Source organism: Capra hircus, chromosome 12, assembly GCF_001704415.2.
Source record: "Capra hircus breed San Clemente chromosome 12, ASM170441v1, whole genome shotgun sequence".
Taxonomy (NCBI): domain Eukaryota; kingdom Metazoa; phylum Chordata; class Mammalia; order Artiodactyla; family Bovidae; genus Capra; species Capra hircus.
In genome coordinates, this window is record NC_030819.1 from 74,558,029 (window position 1) to 74,581,968 (window position 23,940).

General features: G+C 39.8%; 1 protein-coding gene across 1 annotated transcript in view; it reads left to right on the forward strand.

Annotated features, from left to right (window-relative positions):
- VWA8 (von Willebrand factor A domain containing 8) overlaps positions 1 to 23,940 on the forward strand; it is a 376,045-nt gene that overhangs the window by 79,535 nt on the left and 272,570 nt on the right. The window contains exons 13-14 of the mRNA XM_018056795.1: positions 19,137 to 19,297; positions 21,368 to 21,481. Coding sequence (XP_017912284.1) covers positions 19,137 to 19,297; positions 21,368 to 21,481 — 275 coding nt within the window. The remainder of the gene's footprint in view (positions 1 to 19,136; positions 19,298 to 21,367; positions 21,482 to 23,940) is intronic.

A 23,940-nucleotide genomic window follows, 5' to 3' on the forward strand; every position in this document is an offset into this window, starting at 1 on the left:
AGATTATAAACCTGGGCCCACATGGGTAACCCATAATAATCTCCCCATCTCAAGGTCATTAAGTGAATCATGTCTGCATAGTTCCTTTTGCCATGTAAGGTTACATATTCACAGGTTCTGGGGATTAGGACACAGACATCTTTGGGGGGCATTATTCTGCCCATTGGAGTAGGCAGTGGCCACCCACTCCAGTACTCTTGCCTGGAAAATCCCATGGACGGAGGAGCCTGGTAGGCTGCAGTCCATGGGGTCGCTAGGAGTTGGACACGACTGAGCGACTTCACTTTAACTTTTCACCTTCATGCATTGGAGAAGGAAATGGCAACCCACTCCAGTGTTCTTGCCTGGAGAATCCCAGGGACGGGGGAGCCTGGTGGGCTGCCGTCTCTGGGGTTGCACAGAGTCGGACATGACTGAAGTGACTTAGCAGCAGCCGCAGCAGCATTCTGCCCATTACACTGACCGTAATGGAAGATCACACCACTGAGAACATTGCCATTGGTGGTGTTTGAGTTACAAATGTAGTACACCTCTTTCAGTCCACATAGTTTTCATATTCATAGTGATTCAGTATGTGCTGCAAGCATCCAGCTTCATGATGCTTTTTGGTGTAGTAGTGCCCATGTATTTGTTGAAGTGTGTGTTACTTTTTAACAGGTTATTTTCCCTGTACTAAAATGTAGGCTGAATTTTTATTTGAAATTATGTGTACAGGTATACTATATTACTTACGGATTTTTTTCAAGGCTATAAAGCAAAAATTACAAAATGTTGTTTATAAAATGGGGATGTTTATAAAATAGAGTGGATCTAACAGGATAGAGAACCCAGCGGGTTAGACCATAGCATAGTGCTTGGCATGAAGATACGCAGTTGAATATGCACCATCTCAGAGGCTTGTTGTTGTTCAGTTGCTTAGTTGTGTCTAACTGTTTGCGACTCCATGAACTGCAGCATGCCAGGCTTCCCTGTCCTCCACCATCTCCTGGAGTTTGCTCCGACTCGTGTTCATTTAGTCGGTGATGCCATCCAACCACCTCATCCTCTGTCGTCCCCTTCTTCTGCTCTCAGTCTTTCCCAGCATCAGGGTCTTTTCCAGTTCAGCTCTTCACATTAGGTGGCCAAAGCATTGACTCTTCAGCTTCAGTATCAGTCATTCCAATAAATATTCAGGGTTGATTTCCTTTAGGACCTTGGGAAATTTTAAAATATTTTTAAGTAGAATGACTTTTATTTTTAAGTATGTGAGGGATAGAGGTGATTATTCAAACATTGTTGTCATTCTCCCCACCAAAAACAGTTAAGAGCTTCTCCATGTATAGTGTTCTCTAATGCAGAATAGCAATAGAATTACTTAGATCAGCTTCTGATTTCTGCGAGTTAATTAATTCTTACACCTTAAGGCAGGAGGCGGTTTTGAGACAAATTCATTTCCATTCTGGAGTTATAATTTTCCACATGTTTTCTATGTTTCTAAAGAATAATGTTTTGTGACAATGTAATGATCTCTTTTTGCAACCTCTTTGAAGTGTTTCATTTACTAAAATTTATAATTGCTCTAAAATAGGCCAGTAAAGTGGAATTTCCTGACTTTCAAAATTAAGGATGAGAAAGGTTAAGTGCCAGAGTCTATACCTCAAGCAAAGCTTATACAACAGGAGCTAGCTTATTAATTTTCAAGTCATTTTCTTGACTACCAGATTGTACATGTTTAAAAACAAAAGTAACAGACAGTGAGGTTCACTCTGAGATGGGAGGGCACTAGGTTGCAGCCCGAAGAGGACCATCTGTTTTTATTTGGAATGCTTTCCTTCATGTAAGGTGGGTTTGCTGTAGAATGGTGGTGTCCTCGTCACATCAGTTTGTTTTCCAGTATGGGTCCGTTTTTCTACTTGCTGGCTTTTAAAAAACGATAGAATGGAGGAGTTACCAAAAATCAGTGGTTGTTTTCAACCAAGAGAAGTCCATCCCAAGAGTGTATTATTTTTATAATCGAAACTTGGTAAAACATATCTTAGACTCTCACTTTGATGGAGAAATCATCTCAAAAACTGAGTGTAATGACACTTAGAGTAATTTATGTTAAGTTTGCAGCTGGAACTAATTGGAGTGTTTATCTGATAGCATATAACTACAAAGTTATATATTGAAAAGTCAAGCTATTTGCTTGTTTAACTTGATAACCTTTTAAACTTATACATTCTAAAAATGCAAAGTATATTTTAAAGTTTAACTGTACAATATATGTTAATAAAGGTTCATCTTACTGTATTTGCATACATTTGCCATTTAAAAGGCCATAAGTTTTACATTCGTTTTTTTAAACAAAAGTATCCAAACCTGATACTCAAATCTTTTATAATTTTGAAAGTATGTACTGAACTCCTTATCTAATTGAAACAGTGTACATTTTAAGTAACGAACAACATCTTTTGTGTTGTCTTAACAAATTTAGTTATTGTGAGGTATTTATTAGATTTATAAAAACACTCTAAGAGGCCTTTGGCCATGTGTATAAAAATAAACATTACAGTAACACCAAATCCGTTAGCCCAAGGAAGAAAACAAAAGTAACCAGAGAATCCTACCAAATAAGGAATTCCAGCCTGAAAGGTATTTCATTTACCATCCTTGGTGATCCCCAAACATAGGATCCATAAACTTGAAGAGGGAAAGAATTTCAAATTTGAGGATTCTCTGTGGACTAGCTCCAAAATTAAGGACACAGTGTGATAAAGTCCCAGTACTGTTGGTAAGAACAAACTGTTATGCTTGACCGTCTCTATCAGTTAGGACATTTGTTCTAAATCTGCTTTACAGTAATCTTGCTTAGGGGTCTTAGGGCAATCTTTAATCTTGATTAGGAGTCTTAGGGCAATCTTTTAAGGGTGCTCAGGATTAAAGATTGCCCTAAGACCCCTAATCAACATTAAAGATTGCCCTAAGATCCCCAATCAAGATTACTGTAAAGTACATTTAGAACAAATGTCCTGATAGAGATGGTCAAGCATAACAGTTTGTTCTTACCAACAGTATTGGGACTTCATCACACTGTCCTTAAGTTTGGAGCTATTCCACAGAGTAAGGAATAAGAGTTAAGAGTAAGGATTTGCTAAAGGTTAGTTAGTAAGAGTAAGGATTTGCTAAAAGTTAGTAGGATTAATGGGCTTCCCTTGTGGCTCAGCTGGTAAAGAATCTGCCTGAAATGAGGGAGACCTGGGTTTGGTCCCTGGGTTAGGAAGATCCCCTGGAGGAGGGAAAGGCTACCCACTCCAGTATTCTGGCCTGGAGAAGTCCATGGGTCACAAAAAGTTGGACACGACTGAGCGACTTTCACTTCAGTAGAATTAATAATGAAGTTATATATTTATATTCTTATGGGAAACATGTCAAGAAGGAAAAGAAGGATTTTGACTTGATTTTGACAGTTACAAATTTCTATAAGTACCTTTGTTGTTGTTCAGTCGCTAGGTCATGTCTGACTGTTTGAGACCCCAGCACACAGGGATTCCCTGTCCTTCACTATCTCCCGGAGTTGGCTCAAACTCATGTCCAATAAGTCAGTGATGATATCTAACCGTCTCATCCTCTGCCACTCCCTTCTCCTCCTGCCCTCAGTCTTTCCCAGCATCAGGGTCTTTTCCAGTGAGTCAGCTTTTCACGTCAGGTGGCCAAAATATTAGACCTTCCGCTTCATCATCAATCCTTCCATTGAATATTCAGGATTGATTTCCTTTAGGATTGACTGGTTTGATTTCCTTGTTGTCCAAGAAACTCAAGAGTCTTCTCCAGCACCCTAATTTGAAAGCATACGTTTTGTAAACATATTTTTATTTTTGGAAACAAAAAGTAAATACATACTTCTCAGCTTTACCATCTAGTTGCCTTTTATGATTCCTAAGTGCTTTGTTTTTCTGTTTTCCCCTTATTAGAAAAACTCCAGTTATTCAGGATCCAACCACTTTCTGAATATATTGAATTTTATTGCTGGTTTGCAAACCAGTGTTATAGAACCAACGGCCTTCTGAGGTGTTTCAACTAAAACCATTTGGCAGAACAAGAGAGACAGCAAAGAGAAAGGTGATTTTAACAGACAGAGTTCAACTAGTGCCTCTGGGTGCTGAGCTGAGGCAGCTTGGGATCTGAGCTGATAAAAGCTGGGAAAATCCTGATCTTATAGTCTGTTGACTACTGTTGAGAGATTAACAACCTGAAGACGGGCCTCAGCCAGCCCAGCTCCTGGGATGCTTCGTGTTCATTTCCTGTGGTTCCCTGGAGCTCCCCCATATTTAGGTAGCTGCTGGCTGCCGCCTCTGTGCTGGTGAGGAGCGGTGCCCACCATACTCTCATGTAGTGAGGAAAGTGGGCAGGGCTGCCGTGATGCCTTCGGCAGCCTGCTTCTTTAATCTCAGCAAACCTTCTTCTGTGCTGCTTCAAGCAGGAGAATCCACATTTATCCTGAGTCTATTAACTCTTCCCTATGTCCCACATACTGACAGGTGTTTGCAGTGTCTCCCATGGGGGAGCAATTCAGAAACATCAGTTTTAGTTTTGTGAAGACCGTTCCCAAAAGGACACATTAAACCAATCAAAAGAGTTATTTAGTATTTTAGCCATGAAACACTGTTTAGCTTTGTCCCCATCCACCATGCACCCCACACCCAATCACCAGTCTAACATCATTTGCTTTTTACAAGATCCACTCTAGCTATGGACATCACCAGTAGCTGTAACCCATCCTCCCTGGACTCATGTTTAGAATTTGCTGGAAAATGCATTTGGCATATGAAATTTTACTTTATAGAGTTTTTAAGAACCCATTAATTATGTCATTTGAATGTTAATAGACACTTATTCCTCTCTATCACACACAAATTCACTCTTGGATAACATTAATATTCTATAGTCAAAGCAGATTCCACTTATACAATACAGAATTATCAACTCTAGTCACCATGTTTCATATTATATCCTGAGATCCTAATTCATCTTATACCTTAAAGTCTCCGACCTCTTCTTATTTCCCTTGGCTTCCCTGGTGGCTCAGATGGTAAAGAATCCGCCTACAATGCAGGAGACCCAGGTTCAATCCCTGGGTCAGGAAGATCCCCAGGAGTAAGCAAATGGTAACCCACTCCAATATTCTTGCCTGGAGAATTCCAAGGACACAGGAGCCTGGCAGGCTACAGTCTATTCAGTCGCAAAGAGTCAGACACAACTGAGCAACTTTCACTGACTTGCTCACTCATTCTTATTTCCCTCACCTCTCAGTCCCTGTGGAGAAGGCGATGGCACCCCACTCCAGTACTCTTGCCTGCAAAATCCCGTGGACGGAGGAGCCTGGTAGGCTATAGTCCATGGGGTCGCTAAGAGTCAGACACGACTGAGCGACTTCACTTTCACTTTTCACTTTCATGTGTTGGAGAAGGAAATGGCGACCCACTCCAGTGCTCTTGCCTGGAGAATCCCAGGGACGGGGGAGCCTGGTGGGCTGCCATCCTATGGGGTCGCATAGTTGGACACGACTGAAGCGACTTAGCAGCAGCAGCAGCAGCAGCTCAGTCCCTGACAACCATTTTCGTGTCTGTGAGTGTGACTTTTTAAAATTTATTTATTTTTAATTTAAGGATAATTGCTTTACAGTACTGCATTGGTTTCTACCAAACATCAACATGAGATTCCACTTGTAAATGATGCCATGAAGTGTTTGGCTTTGTCTTTCTGACTTACCTCATGCGGCGTAACACCCTCAAGGTCTATTCATGTTGCAGATGGGAGAAATTCCATCTTTTTTATGGCTGAATAATACTTGTGTGTGTGTGTGAACCATAATTTCTTATCAGTGTTTTGTCAATGAACACTCTTGGCTATTGTGAATAATGCTGTAATGAACGTAGGAGTGCAGATATCTCAATATTCTGTTTTTATTTTCTTTGGATATATACCCAGAAGTGGGACTGCTAGATCATATGGTAGCTCTATTTTTAATTTTTTGATGAACCTGTGTACTGTTTTCCATAGAGGCTGCAAAATTTTGCATTCCTACCAACAGGGCACAATGGTTCCCTTTTCTCCCCTCCTCACCAGCATTTGTCATCTCTTGTTGTTGCTTGTTTGCTTTGTTTTTGATAATGGCCATTCTTACTGGTATGAGATGGTATCTCATTGGGGTTTTGGTTTGTATTTCCTTGATGATGAGTAATGATGACACCTTTTCATGTATCTGTTGTCTATTTCTATGTCTTCTCTGGAAAAACGTGATCAATTCCTCTGCCCATTTTTTAATCAGATTTTTTTTTTTTTGCTATTGAGTTATATGAGTTCTTTATTTAGATATTAACCTTTATCATTCCAGTCCCAAAGAAAGGCAATGCCAAAGAATGCTCAAACTACCACATGATTGTACTCATCTCACACGCTAGTAAAGTAATGCTCAAAATTCTCCAAGCCAGGCTTCAGCAATACGTGAACCGTGAACTCCCTGATGTTCAAGCTGGTTTTAGAAAAGGTAGAGGAACCAGAGATCAAATTGCCAACATCCGCTAGATCATGGAAAAAGCAAAAGGGTTCAAGAAAAACATCTATTTCTGCTTTATTGACTATGCCAAAGCCTTTGACTATGTGGATCACAATAAACTGTGGAAAATTCTGCAAGAGATGGGAATACCAGACCACCTGACCTGCCTCTTGAGAAATCTGTATGCAGGTCAGGAAGAAACAGTTAGAACTGGACATGGAACAACAGACTGGTTCCAAATAGGAAGAGGAGTACGTCAAGGCTGTATACTGTCACCCTGCTTATTTAACTTATACGCAGAGTACATCATGAGAAACGCTGGGCTGGGAGAAGCACAGGCAGGAATCAAGATTGACGGGAGAAATATCAATAACCTCAGATATGCAGATGACACCACCCTTATGGCAGAAAGTGAAGAGAAACTAAAAAGCCTCTTGATGAAAGTGAAAGAGGAGAGTGAAAAAGTTGGCTTAAAGCTCAACATTCAGAAGACGAAGATCATGGCATCCAGTCCCATCACTTCATGGGAAATAGATGGGGAAACAGTGGAAACAGTGTCAGGCTTTATTTTTTGGGCTCCAAAATCACTGCAGATAGTGATTGCAGCCATGAAATTAAAAGACGCTTACTCCTTGGAAGGAAAGTTATGACCAACCTAGATAGCATATTCAAAAGCAGAGACGTTACTTTGCCAACAAAGGTCCGTCTAGTGAAGGTTATGGTTTTTCCAGTAGTCACGTATGGATGTGAAAGCTGGACTGTGAAGAAAGCTGAGTGCCCAAGAATTGATGCTTTTGAACTGTGGTGTTGGAGAAGACTCTTGAGAGTCCCTTGGACTGCAAGGAGATCTAACTGATGCATTCTAAAGGAGATCAGTCCTGGGTGTTCATTGGAAGGACTGATGCTAAAGCTGAAACTCAATACTTTGGCCACCTCATGCGAAAAGTTGACTCATTGGAAAAGACACTGATGCTGGGAGGGATTGGGGCAGGAGGAGAAGGGGACGACAGAGGATGAGATGGTTGGATGGCCTCACTGACTCAATGGACAAGAGTTTCGGTGAACTCCGGGAGTTGGTGATGGACAGGGAGGCCTGGCGTGCTGCAATTCATGGGGTTGCAAAGAGTCAGACATGACTGAGCGACTGAACTGAACTGAACCTTTATCAGTTATATGATTTGCAAATATCTTTTTCCATTCAGTAGTTTGCATTTTCATTGCATTCGTGGTTTCTTTGCTGTGCAGAAACTTTTTAGTTTGATGTTGTCCCACTTGTTTATTTTTGCTTTTATTGCTGTTGCTTTTGGTGTCAAATCCAAAAATTATCACCAAGACCAACATCAAGGAGCATACCACCTATATTTTCATCTAGGAGTTTTATGGTTTCAAGTCTTAAACATTCAAGTCTTTAATCCATTTTGAAGTAATTTTCATGTCTCGTATAAATAGGGTTCAGTTTCATTCTTTTCCATTTGGCTATACATTTTTCTTGATACCATTTATTAACACCATTATTTTAAAAAAAAATTTGACAGTGCTGGGTCTTAGTTGAGACATTCATGATCCTTTAGTTGTGGCATGTGGAATCTAGTTCCCTCACCAGGGATCAAACTGAGGCCTCCTGCATTGGGAGTGTGGAGTCTTAGCCACTGGACTCCCAGGGAGGTTCCTTGGCGCCAGTAATGAATATGTGCTTTTGGCTCCTATGTCATGAACATGTTCACCATGTATGTGTGGGTTTCCTTCTGCGCTCTCTGGTCTGTCAATCTATATGTCTGTTTCTATGGCAACACCATACAGTTTTGGTTAGTATAGCTTTCTAATATAGTTTGAAACTAGGAAGTGTGGTGTTTCCAACTTTGTTCTTCTTTCTCAAGATCTATGTAGCTATAAGGTGTCTTTGATGATTCCATACAGATTTTAGAATTGTTTATTTCTGTGAATAAACCAGCTTTGAATCTGTAGATTTCTTTGGATTGTATGGACATTTTAACTTTTTAAATTCTTCTATTCCTTGAGTGTGAACTATCTTTCCAGTTATTTCTGTCTTCAATGTTTTCCTTCAGTATGCTATAATTTTATAGTTACGTGAGGTGAACATTTATAGATATTTAAGTTTATCTCATTTTTGGTGAGAATATTTAAGTTCTGTTCTCTTTTGTACATGTTAAATATTTGTAGCTACTTAATTAAAATATGTTACAAGTCATAATCCATCCTTTAAATTATAGTGGGAGTCACCTTTTAAGAATGAAAATCAGGTCATGCCATTTCTCTGCTTAGAATCTGTCAGTGACTTTCCATCATACTTAAAATAAGAACCCCTAGTCTTAGCTTATGAGCTGTCCACCAATGCTTTTCAACCTTAGCTGCGTATTGGAACCACCCAAGAAACTTCAAAAACTTTTCAGTGTCCAGCCCCCACCTTTAGGGAATATGAAGTAATTGGTTTGAGGTAGGACTCAGATGTATGCATTTTTACAAAAGTTACTCAGCGATTCTAACAGGGAGCCAGGATTGAAAGACACCGCCCTACCTGATCTGACCCATGCCTGCATCTCCAGCCATCTCTCCCCAGGCTGGACCCTCTGCTGGTTGTGTTTATGTTGGCCTCACTGACTACGTTCAGTCCCTTAATGCCATTTAGCTTCTTTCTGCTTTAGAACTTTTGCACAGGATGTTGCCTCACCCTGAAGTACTCTTCCCTTGATCTTCACTTGGCCTTTTAGCATTTAGATAGAAACTTGAGTATACTTACTGAAAGCATCTTTGACCCATGGAGCTATTTGCTTATCACATTACCCAACATTTTCTGTGTACTACTGACCAGTATGTGAGATATATATACATACATTTTTTGTGTTTTTTTTTTTGACATCTCCTCCCTCCCTCTCTCCTTTTTTTCTCAGCCTATGTTCCTTACCTTTGTCTGTTTTGTTCTTTCTCCTTCGAATGTAAGATCCATGCTTATCTTTTTCATTACAGTCTCGTCAGCACCTGGAACCATGGCTTATGTGTACTAACTAGGCAATCAATGTAGGAAGGAGTCCATAAATAAATTTTGAAAAATTTGCATTGTTTTTAAAGGGCCAGTTCAAATCTGACCTTTGTCAAAATTTTCTTTACCAATTTCTTATTTGTTTCCATATTTACTTTTTCTTTAAATTCTAAGATTAAAATTTCTTTTGTCATACAATATTTTTGTATTTATTTATTTTTAATTGAAGAATAATTGCTTTACAATATTGTGTTGATTTCTGCCATACATCAACATGAATCAGCCTTAGGTATATACATGTCCTGGCCCTCTTGAACCTTCTTCCACCTCCCATCCGATTCCACCCTCAGGTTGTCACATAGCACCAGGCTGCACTATACGGCAACTTCTCATTAGCTACCTATGTTACACATGGTAATATACATATGTCAATCATGTGTGTATGCTAAAGTTGCTTCATTTGTGTCTGACTCTTTGTGACCCTGTGGACTGTAGCCCACCAGGCTCCCCTGTCCATGGGATTCTCCAGGCAAGAATACTAGAGTGGGTTGCCTTGCCCTCCTCCAGGGGATCTTCCCCATCAAGGGATTGAACCCACATCTCTTATGTCTCCTGCATTGGCAGGTGAGTTCTTTACCACTGGCACCACCTGGGAAGCCCAGTTCAGTCACTCAGTTGTGTCTGACTCTTTGTGACCCCATGGAGACTGCAGCATGCCAGGCCTCCCTGTCCATCACCAACTCCTAGAGCTGACTCAAACTCATGTCCATTGAGTCTGTGATATCATCCAACCATCTCATCCTCTGTCATCCCCTTCTCCTCCCACCTTCAATCTTTCCCAGCATCAGGGTCTTTCCCAATGAGTCAGTTCTTCGCATCAGATGGCCAAAGTATTGGAGCTCAGCTTCAGCATTAGTCCTTCCAAAGAATATTCAGGACTGATTTCCTTTTGGGTTGGCTAGTTTGATCTCCTTGCAGTCCAAGGGACTCTCAGTCTTCTCCAACACCACAGTTCAAAAGCATCAATTCTTTGGTGCTCAGCTTTCTTTATAGTCCAACTCTCATATCCATTCATGACTACTGGAAAAGCCATAGCTTTGACTAGGACCTTTGTTGGCAAAGTAATGTCTGTGCTTTTTAATATGCTGTCTAGGTGGGTGGGTCTATCTAACTTTTCTTCGAAGGAGCAAGCATCTTTTAATTTCATGGCTGCAGTCACCATCTGCAGTGATTTTGGAGCCCCCCAAAATAAAATATCTCACTGTTTCCATCATTTCCCCATCTATTTGCCATGAAGTGATGGGACTGGATGCCATGATCTTAGTTTTCTGAATGTTGAGTTTTAAGCCAGCTTTTTGACTCTCCTCTTTCACTTTCATCAAGAGGCTCTTTAGTTCTTCTTTGCTTTCTGCCATAAGGGTGGTGTCATCTGCATATCTGAGGTTATTGATATTTCTCCCGGCAATCTTGATTCCAGCTTGTGCTTCATCCAGCCTAGCATTTCTCATAATGTACTCTGCGTATAAGTTAAATAAGCAGGGTGACAATATACAGCCTTGACATACTCCTTTTCCTATTTGGAACCAGTCTGTTGTTCCATGTTCAGTTCTAACTGTTGCTTCTTGACCACCATACAGATTTCTCAGGAGGCAGGTAAGGTGGTCTGGTATTGCCATTTCTTTAAGAATTTCCCACAGTTTGTTGTGGTCTATACAGTTTGATTGTAAGATTTAGTGCTGTTACTATACTTTTATTAGTGTCCTGAACTGTTAACCTAGATTTATTATTAGATTTAAATGTTAAAGTATTGGGATTTTGTTCCTTTGACTGATTCAGATTCAGCTATTGTTTATTAAATACCCACTAGGTGCTGGACATTATCTCATTTAATTCTAAGGATGTTTTATTCACTTTCCCCATTTATCATAAGTCTCAGAACTGGGATAGAAGCCAGCTTTCCTCATCCTTTACCCACCCTTTCAGTTGTGCTGCTTTCCATGTTGGCTGACTAGAAGGAATTCGAGTGCTGTTGAGTGAGGCCAGATGCCATTAACTGCTCCTTGGGTCCTTTCCTGAACACTGAACAGGTTACTAGCACTTACCGCATCTTTGACTTTATGCTTTATTTGTTGCTCTTATAAGGCAGTGTTCTTTAAACTCTGATAGATCGCTACTTTCCCACCTGTCAGACATTTGTGATAAAATGCAGCAGAGTTTGCAGTACCATTTGAATAACACGTGGTTCTTTAGTTTGTGTGTCTTGGGATTTTGCTCCTTAATATCTCTGCGTTTTGCCTTCCTTTTTGAGACTGTCCTTTACCCTCTTTTATGTATCTGGTTTTCAGCGTTTTTATTTATTTGTTTCTGGCTGTGCTGCACGCAGGTTTTCTCCAGTGGTGGCGAGTGGGGGTACTCCTCACTGTGGTTCACGGGCTTCTCATTACAGTGGCTTATCTTACTCTAAGCGCAGGCTTAGAGCGCAGACTCGGTAGTTGGCACACAGACTTAGTTTCTGAAGCACATGGAGTCTTCCTGGATCACACCCACGACCCTTGCCCTGGCAGGCGGATTGTTAACCACTGGACCACCAGGAAGTCCTTATATACTTAGTTGTCTGTGAACATTTCTGAACAAGCTTTCATTAAGTTGGTTTACTTTTAAAAAATTATTATCCTTGGGTTGTTTATGGACAACAGGATCCATTCCGGCTGCCTAAAACTGAGAGCAGTTTATTACAGAGTAGTAGGTAGCTTGCAGAGTGTCTGGGAGAGAGAGGGTGCGGTGTTTAGATTTCACCCAGTTAGGAATGACAGCTGGGAGAACTTCGGCCATAACGATTCTAGAAGAGGGGCTTTCCTTGTGCTGGCTGGCACTTCACTCTCACCAGCAGTTTCTTCAGTTCCCAGTTTTGTGTATGGGAGAATGCTTGGTAGAACCTGGGTCATGTATCGAACTCTAGCTGTAAAGGCATCTAAGAAGTGATGTTTTTACTTTTCTAGCCTCTGTACCATAGCAAGGCTAGTAGAAAGGATTTGATTGGGTAAACTCACAGAATCCCTATTACATTTTTTGCACCTACTCTGACCTTGATTGTATATTGTATGACTTGATTAAGATGTCCTTTTGGTGGGTCACTTGTGAGATACTGGGTTTGACTTCTAGTTAGCCCCAAGCAGATGAATTTTGTTCTGCATTCATAGTATAAATCTTTAACTACAGTGGATCATCTTGCAGTTGATCCCACTGGTTACAGTAAAGAGCTATAAATGATTCAAAATCAGCTTCTTCCATCAATAGAGTACCTGAAAACAATCATGGCAGTCTTGTGATGCCATCGTTATATACATAAAGGAAGCATTTATTATACTGGTGACTGGTTAAAAATAGTTCCTTTAAAGGAACCTGAGGGAGAAGCATGAAAGAGTTTATAAGTAAGTTTACAGTATATGTAAAACAAGAGGCCTTTTTGTTTGAGATGAAACATAAATGACACAGGAATGTTGGCAGCATGCCTTGCATTTTGTTCACTGAGTATGCTTAGACGGTAAATAATGGCTTCATTTCTGCTTTGGGACCTAAAAATTATTAATATTCTGTGTGTATGCAGTATTTATGCAGTATTCTAACCCTAATTGTTATGTACATAATTAATCCCTTATTGCAAAGTTAACATCAGTTAGTGTTGGTGTATTCCTTTATTCCCTAAATCCCAGATTTTCTTAGTATTTATACTACTGGCAGGATATTTTCTGGTACGGTAAGTTTTGTTCAGATAAGCAAAATTCATTTGAAGTAGACCTAGAAAGACTACAAAATTCCAGCACGTTTCTTTTGAAAAAAAGAAAAATCACTAATAATACTTACTTCCCCCATTCAAAAAAAATTAAATGCCAATGGCTTATGTTTTTAATTCAGGAATAAGAAAATAAAGAATGATATTCACCTAGAGATATAATTACTCTTAATTATAACTAAAGCAGTTTCATCTCAATCTTTTATATACATGTTTAAAGATATCTTTAAACAATAGAGACCAGCTGCTTTAGGGGTCAGTTCAGGGAGCAGCAACATCAGTAGTTACTAATTCTTGCCAAAGAGGAAGCATTTGTGGAGGGTACCCTGAGTGGTGTGCAGTAGGCACATTCCTTGATTAGCACTACACTATATACATGCGTTGATTAATCCAGACTGGCGCTCTCTCTGTGGAATTTCTTTTACTTTAATTCGTTGCTGTATCTGTCTTAGTAATATTCTTGGGGACAACCCGGCTCCTTTGCTTATTAGTTGTGTGTCCTTAATTGGGTAAAATGAAGGCAATAATTTTACCTATCCTTTAAGATTATAAGGAGGACATGAGTTAATTTATGTGAATTACTTCTTGCCTAGTAAAACCCTTCATAAGTATTAGCTGCTGTAATTATTGCTACTTCTATTTTTAACTCCTTAACACACTATTCTTTATATGATAGACCATGAAACAAATTTCTCTTAGTCTCATGATCAAGAACTGTGGTTCTGCTGCTTTTTTGGTGTCAATGCTATAGAATTAAAGCTTATTAATATATAACTTTTTTAATGTCAGTGTTTTTGTGTATTAGAAATTAGATTAGATTCGCATTTTAGATTCTTCTTATATGTTTTGTGGGTCATCTTTACCTTTCTTGGTTTCATCTTCTCTTGTTTAGTTTTCTTTAACAATCTATTTTAAATTTTATAATGTATTATACATATTTTTGGAAGCCAGCTTGCTTCTGAAACTCTTTGGGGTTCATAAATATGGTAGAAAAGTGTATTTTTTAATCTAGTTGAGGTCATAGTTTGTATATAGTTCAATATCATTTGCTATAATCATTGACATTTTCTGCCAGAAAAATTATATATGCTTTATAATATAAAATTTTACTTTCTTATCAAACATTCATATTTAGAGAGGTAGCTGAAATTTCTTTATTCACTAAAAATTTAGTCTATTCATTTGTTTTTCTGAATGATACTGTATCTTGGAAAATAAATTCTAATCTTATTCCAGTCACTGATCACACAACCATATTTATGCAGTTATTTATCAAACTACCTACCTATATCCAGGTTTCTTAAGGGAATCTCAGAAAAATTAATGCATAGCATTCACAGGTCCTAAAAGCATTGATAATTGCTTTAGGGCTCAAGTCTACATTCTGGTACATTTTGTGCAGTTATGCTTCTTCTCAATGTAATAGGACATTTTTATTTTTAGTAGGGTTTCTCTGCTGCAAATCAAAAGAGCAAAATTCATAATGACACAGAATCTTAAGACATATATAGATGTTTTCCAGGGATCTGAATGAAGGGGTGAGGTGTTTAAGGTTAGACAATAGTGTTCTAAAGGAACTAGTTTTCATGTCCTGTTATTTTTAAATTTTTAAGGAAACACAGAAAGAGGAAATGGCTTGGCCTCTTATGATATCATTAGTGCTATTTTTATTCTCTTAAGTTCAAAGGTTTCAAGAATAAGAAAAATATATGCAAAAATTGGGACATTCATTGTTCTTTGTTTTTATTAGTGTGCTTTCAAAATGCTCATATGGAGTAAGCATATTTCTTTTTAAAATTTTGTTTTTGCACTTGCTTTATGGATATATGTGCAAGCAGAATATGTAAGCTTTATGGATATGTGTGTAAGCAAGAAGAATAAGGAAATGACATATTTTCTAACAATTCCATGTTGCCGTATGTTTTAAAATAAATAAGATATTAAAACAGCTTCATGGTACTAAACCCAAATGCTGTAGACAGAAACACTTGAAAAAGCTGTTACTCTGTTTTAAAAATTACCTTAATATTGAGATCATGTTACTGACTCATTTCAGACTGTTCTGAAAAAATTCTGTTTATTAAGCTTGATTAGGTTCAGTTCTGTGAAAATTCAGTTTTACTTTGGTGTACTTGTACTGTCATACAGTGGAAAATAACTCACAATTGAAAATAATTTCTTATTGTAACTAATATTAAGGAAAATGGGGGCAATTATCTTTTTAAGAAAAAGCTAGAATTCTGTCTTTTCTCTCAATCCTCTCTCTTTTTCTCCAGATCTTAATTATGAAAACCAACTACTTTTATTAAAGAGAATACTTTCCCCTCCCCTTAGAGGTTTTTTTTTTTTTTTTTTTTTTTTTAATTTCAGTACACAGGTACATTAGAAATGAAGAATGGCTCTTTTTCTCATAATAGTATGAAGAGACTTGTCAGGCTAAAACTGGACTGAGCTGGTCTGTTAAAAAACGCCAGGTGTTTTCTCTTCTCTGCTCCTCTGAAGAGTGAAGAAAGGGAGAACTTCTCTGGTCTGTTGTTGTGGCTGGCGTTAGCAACTCTGAACTCTTTTTGATCTATTACTGCTTGTTGTGTAGCTGCTGCTGCTGCTAAGTCACTTCAGTCGTGTCCGCCTCTGTGCGACCCTATAGACGGCAGCCCACCAGGCACCCCCGTCCCTGGGATTCTCCAGGCAAGAACACTGCAGTGGGTTGCCTTATCCTTCTCCAATGCATGAAAGTGAAATGTGAAAGGGAAGTCGTTCAGTCGTGTCCGACTCTTTGCAACCCCATGGATTGCAGCCCACCAGGCTCCTCCATCCGTGGGATGTTGCAGGCAAGAGTACTGGAGTGGGGTGCCATTGCCTTCTCTGTGTTATGTAGCAGCAAGTCATTAATTTCAGTTTGCTTCAGTCAGTAAAAGGCAGACAGCTGCTAGGTTGGAAAAAAGGAGCCCTACGTACTGGTTGTCTTTCTCGTGATCTTTATTAGTAAATGTTTACTTGTTTGAGTGAGGTACCTATTGTAGACATTGTATGAATTAACAAATTATGAATCAGTCATGACTACAAAATGAAGTGGTGTAGTTTTGTCTTGCACAGAACGGTGATTAAGGATATGGTTGGTGTGAGAGTGAGGAATTTTCTCTGTCAAAATTAAAAAAAAATAAGAAATGTTACCAGTTGCTAACCTCAGTTCCATTGGAGTCTGAACCTCTAATGCCACAGTCACATTCCTCCTCTCCTCTTCCTGGGCCCACGCAAGAGACTCAGGAGCTGGGTCAGCATTCCCTCTGTTTTCAGTATGAAGCTGAGATTTTTCACAGTTAATCCCCAGCCATTTCTTTAGCGGTATGGTATCAGTGGGATATCTTCCTCACGTTACCTCCTCTCTGAATACTTACGTGTGCGTGCATGCTCAGTCACTTCAGTCTGTCTGACTCTCTGTGACCCCATGGACTGTAGCCCCTCATGCTCCTCTGTCCGTGGGATTCTCCAGGCAGGAATACTGGAGTGGGTTGCCATGCTTTCCTCCAGGGGCTGTTCACCACCCAGGGACCAAACCTGCTTCTCTTCACATCTCCTGCCCTGGCAGGCAGGTTCTTTACCACTAGAGCCACCTGGGAAGCCCCAGAGAAGGCCACTTATTGCCTACAGAAATGCCTGAAGGAAGTTGGGCTTTCCTAGTGCTCAGACGGTGCGGGAGACCTGGGTTCAATCCGTGGGTTGGGAAGATCCCCTGAAGGAGGCCGTGGCAACCCACTCCAGTATTCTTGCCTGGAGAATTCCATGGACAAAGGAGCCTAGTGGGCTACAGTCCATGGGGTTGCAAAAGTCCTAGCGGACACACAGCACAAAGAAAATGAAGCCCATTCTTTCCTTTTTTCCTCCATTTCCCCCACCTTTTAATTTATATTCTTTGTTATACATTTTATGTGTTGTGCTGTACTTAGTCGCTCATTCGTGTCTGACTCTTTGGAAAGGAAATGGTTCTCTTTTGCTGCTTCTCGCCATATCTAGAATCACACTATTACAGTCATTGGTTTTATAGAACTATATATTTGATTGATCATATCAGGGCATCTAATAGCATTAATTTTATCGGAGGCTAAGTCACACATTTGGCCAAGCAAGAAGCAATAATCTTGTAAAATAGAGTGTAAGAAATATAGCTAGTAACATGAATGCGGTCATTACATTAATAAGTGTTTAAGCCAAGAACTTCTATTATGTGTAGCCCAGTATCTCCTTAGTCTGTTTTGCACCAATCACTGTCTTTAAGGAAAATTATATCTTGGCTTTTTACCTAAAGTTGTACCTAAAGACACCAGAGATGTCTGTACATACAAGGTGAGTAGTGGGTCATTGGAACCCCTTACAGGATTTAGAAAGGAATGCTACCTTCTGAGAAGTTACATGGATGGTCCCAGAAGGAGAAAAATTGATCTTTATGATTGAATAGGCCTTTCTGCCATTAGGGAAGTCTGGTTAATGCATAAAGTGGTTGCAGAAATGCACACTAGAGGGGAGGGAGGAGACCCAAACAGGGAGAGAACGTTTATGTTTAAATTTTTCTTTTCTTGCCTAAAAAATTGTGAATTTTTATTTTATCAGCTTGAATATTATTGTTGCTCAAGTGTTGTTGATTCATCATAAGCTGATTTATACTTTCTAAGTCAGTACTTTTTTGATAATGAGGAAATTGATGGTCAAGACATTTCAATCTTGATTTCAATACAGATTTTTTGCTGTCCTGAATATAAACAAATTCGTTCATTTCCTGTCATCTTGAAACTAGAGTTGGGTATCAAAGAATTTACAGAAGCTTTTAAATTTTTGGCTAAGATTGACTGTAAATGTTTAGCTTTGTTTGATATAAGAGACACAGAATTTATCTGAAGCCGATAACAGAAAGGGCTTCCATGGTGACTCAGATGGTAAAGAATCAGCCCGCAATGCAGGAGACCTGGATTCAATCCCTGAGTTGGAAGGATACCCTGGAGAAGGGAATGGCTACCCACTCCAGTATTCTTGCCTGGAGAATCCCTTGGACAGAGGAGCCTGGCGGGCTACAGTCCCTGGGGTCACAAAGAGTCAGACACGACTGTGCACACTCAATCACAGAAAAGAAACTGTTACCTTCACTGTTGACACATGTGAGAAGAAAATGTTCATATTATCACACCCAAATTATTTTATGGTAGGTAGATATTTTATGCTACCGCTGTTAATCGTTTGCTTAAACACTAGCGCCTTGTGTTTGCTTGTAAGCGCTGTGCTGTTGTTTGTCAGTTCCTGTTCCCCATCTGATGACTCTTCCCCATTTCCTCCATTTTCAAGTCTCTTTAAATGTGAGTTGCTGAGTGATTCCTAGCATGGCTTTTCAGGAAAACTCAGCTGCCAAAAAACGCACATCATTAATAAAGCATCTTCTCCTAGTGAATTTGTATGGCCTCTTAATTCTTAAAAAGGAAGTCATACATTTTGGCCCTTTCACAAGTAAAGCTGATTGAGGAAAATTCCATTGAAGTTCTGTAGAAGTTAACTGCCATCATCTGTGTAGGTACCAAGTGAACATTTCTAAATAAAAAAGAGGAAAAAAAGAAAAAGAGCCCTCACTATATTATGTGGGTGAGTAATGGGAAAAAAGTTCAGATAACCAAGAAAAGATTCTGAATATCTTTCTCTTTGATGGATTGGAGAGGATGACTTCCCAGTTGCTGTATGGAATATTACGTTCAGAGAGAGGTAACTCTAAGGCTAAATAAGCTATTGTCCATGTCTTAAGAATTAATTCTGTTATTTTCTCTGGTGGGTGTTGGGACCGGTTTCAGGATATGACAGCGCGCGATCTGCTGCAGCAGAGGTACACGCTTCCAAATGGAGACACTGCCTGGCGGTCCTCGCCCCTGGTAAACGCTGCTCTGGAAGGAAAGCTGGTTCTCCTGGACGGCATTCACAGAGTCAATGCCGGGACGCTTGCCGTGTTACAGAGGTCGGTTATGGGTCACAGAGGCACATCACGCAGACAGTAGACATGGAGCTTTCTCAGTCTTCTAATTTAAACTGGATTACATAATTCTCAAGGAATTTATAATTCCATATCCAAATATAACAGCAGATGTGTTTATTGTTGTAAACACAGTAGAGTGGAACTTCGAGTAATGGGAAAAGCCAGTGCCATAGCAAAGTTCTCTGTGTAGGAGCTGAAAAAGGCAAAGTTTTCAGTAGTATTGTTGAGACTTTATATGTATGTTGATTGATCGATGCAGTGAGTCACAACTGAAGTTTCTATAGTATGTCAGAGTCAAAGCTTCACTGTTTACAAACTCCTTTTTCAGTCCTAGATCTACATTCTTGGAATCTGTTTTTGAGAGAGAAAATATAGTTCCTTATGTAAAATGTATAATGGCTCTTTGGTTATATTTTATATAGGCTAATGTTCACTTTGTGTTTATAGACTTCAACAATTGTGTCAACTGTGTTTCTTATTTCAGCTTAGGTGGGGCAAATATCCACCCATTCACAGTTAACTTCTCTTTAATGTTAAGACTTCCTGTGTAAATTTCATGGAAAATAGTCCCATCTTGTGCCACTTTGGGAGATTAATGATACTATTTTTGTTTGTTTGTTACATCTTGATTTTATCACTTGTTTTTAACTTTTAACTCCAAATTTTAACTTGCTTGGAAAGAAATAATCCAGTTCCCCAACTAAGTAGTCAAAGTTATTTTTTTGTCCTTGATGAGATGCAGGTACCGAGTATAATTAAAGATTCTAAAAACACTGTTAATCCTGATTCAGTTTGAGAACATTTAAAAGTCATAACCACAACCTTCCATTGATTTATCATAAACATTCCATATATTTACAGTTTTTCCCTCTTCTAAACAGACAAATGCAAACACAAATGAAATAGTGCCTGCTGCCTCCTTTTATTAGTTCTTTCTTGGCCCATGTGGCCAAGTAGTAGTAACAGCAGCAGCAGCTACCATTGAGTTCTTAATCTGTGCGAGGCCTTGTGCTAAGCCAGGGTTTCTCAGAGTCTCAGCTGTGGAATCTCCTTATGGGAGTGAGGCTTAGAAATGGCTGATGCCTGGTCTCCACCTCCTCAAATTCTGAGGTAATTGATCCAGGGTGAGACCTGAACATTGGTGTTTTCCTCCCAGTAGATTCTAATGTGCAGCTAAGATTGAGAACAACTATGTTCAGCATCTGCCTTACATTAGCTATTTAATTTTCACAGCAATACTGTGAGGTTGGTGTTACTGCCCTAGTTTTATACAAGATAAAATTTTAGACCGGTGGGTCAGTTCTCTCCTTCCCCGGTCATTCAACGGATAAGGCACAGGGCTGGGACTTGCACCCACGCCTGAGTGCCCATGCTGCTGACCTCTGCAGTGTGCAGTCTCCCCTCTCCTCAGAGTTCACTGAGCGGAAGCCTGTGGGGCAGTTGCACAGCAGACATCAGGAAACCTTAGTGGCTGGTGTAGGATCTGGAACAGCACTCTTTAAACTCTGCAGCATCTGGAAGACAATGCTATTTGAGCTGTGGACGGCTAGGTTCCATCGCAGTTGGTGTCTGAAATAGCACTAGTTATTTCCTTGTGAAGATTTTAGACATTCTAAATCCTGTAATTGCAAAGATAGAACTATTTTGATAATACTGTGCCTTAAAGTGTTACCTGAGACTCAAGGGAGTATGTGCCCGTTGCTCGTTCATTATATTTACCTCGTGGTTATCCTGAATCACTCATTCAGCTGTTGCTTTTCGTTTCCCTCCTCCTTCCCCTTTCCAGCTCCTTCTCCTCCTCGTCGTCCTCCCTGTTCACATCTAGTAACCGTGACTACTGCCTTCCAGTACAGAAACAAACTGTTTTTGCCAAGTATAACAGCACTAGCCAGCTTAAAATATCAAAAAGTGCATTTTGAGTCTAACAAAATAGTTAGACTCAATTGTCAGTAATAATAGAAATGACTAAAATGTTACCTGACTAATTCTACCTCTAATAGCTTCAACATTTAAACTGATTCATTTGTTTCCTGGCCTTCTGCTGTCCATTAGGCTGATCCATGATCGGGAGCTAAGCCTCTATGATGGCTCCAGGCTGCTGAGAGAGGATAGGTACACGCGCTTGAAGGAGGAGCTGCAAGTCTCTGATGAGCAGCTACAGCAGAGGTAATCGGGGTATACTACTCTTATTCTTCTTGTCAAGAGCATGTCTTAAAAAATTATTCTTCTAAACCTAGGCTCAAACCAAGATCACTTTGAACGGCTTAATAATTTGGTGTCCTAGACAAGATCTTATACGCACACTTTTTAAAACTTGAGTTTGCTCTCCAAGATGTACTCTGTAGGACTTCCCTAGAGGCTCAGAAGTAAAGAGTCTGCCTACAATGCAGGAGACCCAGGTTTGATCCCTGGGTCAGGAAGATCCCCTGGAGAAGGAAATGGCAACCCACTCCAGTACTCTTGCCTGGAGAATCCCATGTGCAGAGGAGCCTGGCAGGGGGGCTGCAAAGAGTTGGACACGACTTAGCAGCTAACACATGTACTCTGTACTTTCAGCTTACTTTTATGGAAGTGTTTGAACATTTTCTGAGAGCATTAGCTTTAAGAAGATAATTCCTCTTTTGTTGTCCGAGCAGTTCAATTTTGGCCCCAAATTTTGTATCATTTTGGAAAAAACAAAAAGGGTCTCACACTTAGCTGTGCCTACCCTCCAAGAAAGTGATCAGTTACTTCTGGGGTTTGTCATCTGATGCAGGAGTGCCCTTTGTGTCTTATTTAAACATTTGTTCCAGAACATTCCAAATTCAATGTATTGGATCCTGGGTCAGGAAATCAAATGAAAATAGCTATGAAAGACATTTTGGGACAATTGAAAACATTTACATGTTATTGAATTAATGTCAGTTTTCTTAGGTTTCATAATGGTATTGTGTTTATGAAGGTGTTAACCTAAAACAAATAGGCCTCCAGTTGTTTCTCCAACAAAAATGGGTTTATTTAAGGGGTCTCTAACCATGGGGAGCTATGTGCAAGTCCTTATGCAACAAGAAGAGGAGGAAGGACTCATCTAAAAGGGAAAAAGAAAGTCGGAAGAGCTATAATGATCAAAGAGTCCATTGGTGGAATTGAGGGTTGGAAGTGTAGTGTCTTTTCATTCTGTTCCCAGCAGCCTAACAGTCTTTCATTGGCTGAGCTCTTGCCAGGCAAGAAAAGGAAGGTTTTCTTCTTCCTGTTGACCCTGCTATTGTCTGTCACAGGGCGTGAGAGCTCCCCCTTCTGGCTTCCTGACTTCTTAATTGAGTTTTCTATTAATTGATTTTTTTACAAAGGAGAACATTTCTATTCCTAGGACCCATATTCTTAAGTATCTAAGGGATAATGTAAAAAGATGCCTTCAAGTTATTTCCAAACGTTTCAGGGTAAAAAAGATGTGATGAATGGATTTAAATGTACCACACAGAAACAAAGAGCAAAGGAGAGCAAGAACACAAAGCGGTGAAGTCTTAACAATTGGTGAAATGTAGGTGAAGGATATTTGGGTGTTCACATTCTATTCTTTCAAATTTCTTATGGGTTTGAAAATTCTTTTAAATTTATTTTTTAATTGGAGGAAAATTGCTTTCAAATGTTATGTTGGTTTCTGCTGTACAACAGTGAACCAGCCATGAAGAAGAAGTGAAGTGAAGTCGCTCAGTCGTGTCCGACTCTTTGCATCCCCATGGGCTGTATAACCTACCACGCTCCTCCATTCACGGGATTTTCCAGGCAAGAGTACTGGAGTGGGTTGCCATTCCCTTCTCCAGGGGATCTTCCCAACCCAGGGATTCCACATTGTAGGCTGACGCTTTACCATCTGAGCCACCAGGGAAGTCTGAATCAGCCATAATGATACACATATGCCCTCTCTTTTGAGCCTCCCTCCCACTCAACCCTCATTCCACCCGTCTAGGTCATCACAGAGCACCAGACTGGGCTCCCTGTATTACAGAGCAACTTCTCACCAGCTATCTGTTTTACACATGGTAGTGCATGTATATTGATGCTACTTTCTCCGTTCATCCCATTCTCTCCTTGCCCCACTGTGTCCACCAATTCACCTCTACATCTGCATCTCCATTCCTTCCCTGCAAATAGGTTCATCAATACCATTTTTCTAGATTTTATGTATGTCCGTTAATACACGATATTTGTTTCTCTCTTTGTGACTTCAGTCTGTGTAATAGGCTATAGGTTCATCCACCTCACTGGAACTGGCTCGAATTTGCTCTTTTTTTATAGCTGAGTAACATTCCACTATATATATGTACCACGTCTTCTTTCTCCATTCATCTGTAGATGGACACCTGGGGTTGTTTCCATGTCTTGGCTGTTGTAGATAGAGCTGCAGTCAACGTTGGGGTACATGTGTCCTTTAGAATTGTGGCTTTCTGAGGGCATGTGCCCAGTCGTGGGGTTGCTGGGTCGTATGGTAGATTTACTCCCAGTTTTGTAAGGAATCTTCATACTGCTCTCTGTATGGCTGTATCAGTGTACATTCTCAGCAACAGTGTAGAGGGTTTCCTTTTGTCCACATCCTTACCAGCATTTATTGTTTATAGATGAGATTGGCTGTCCCTGCTGATTTT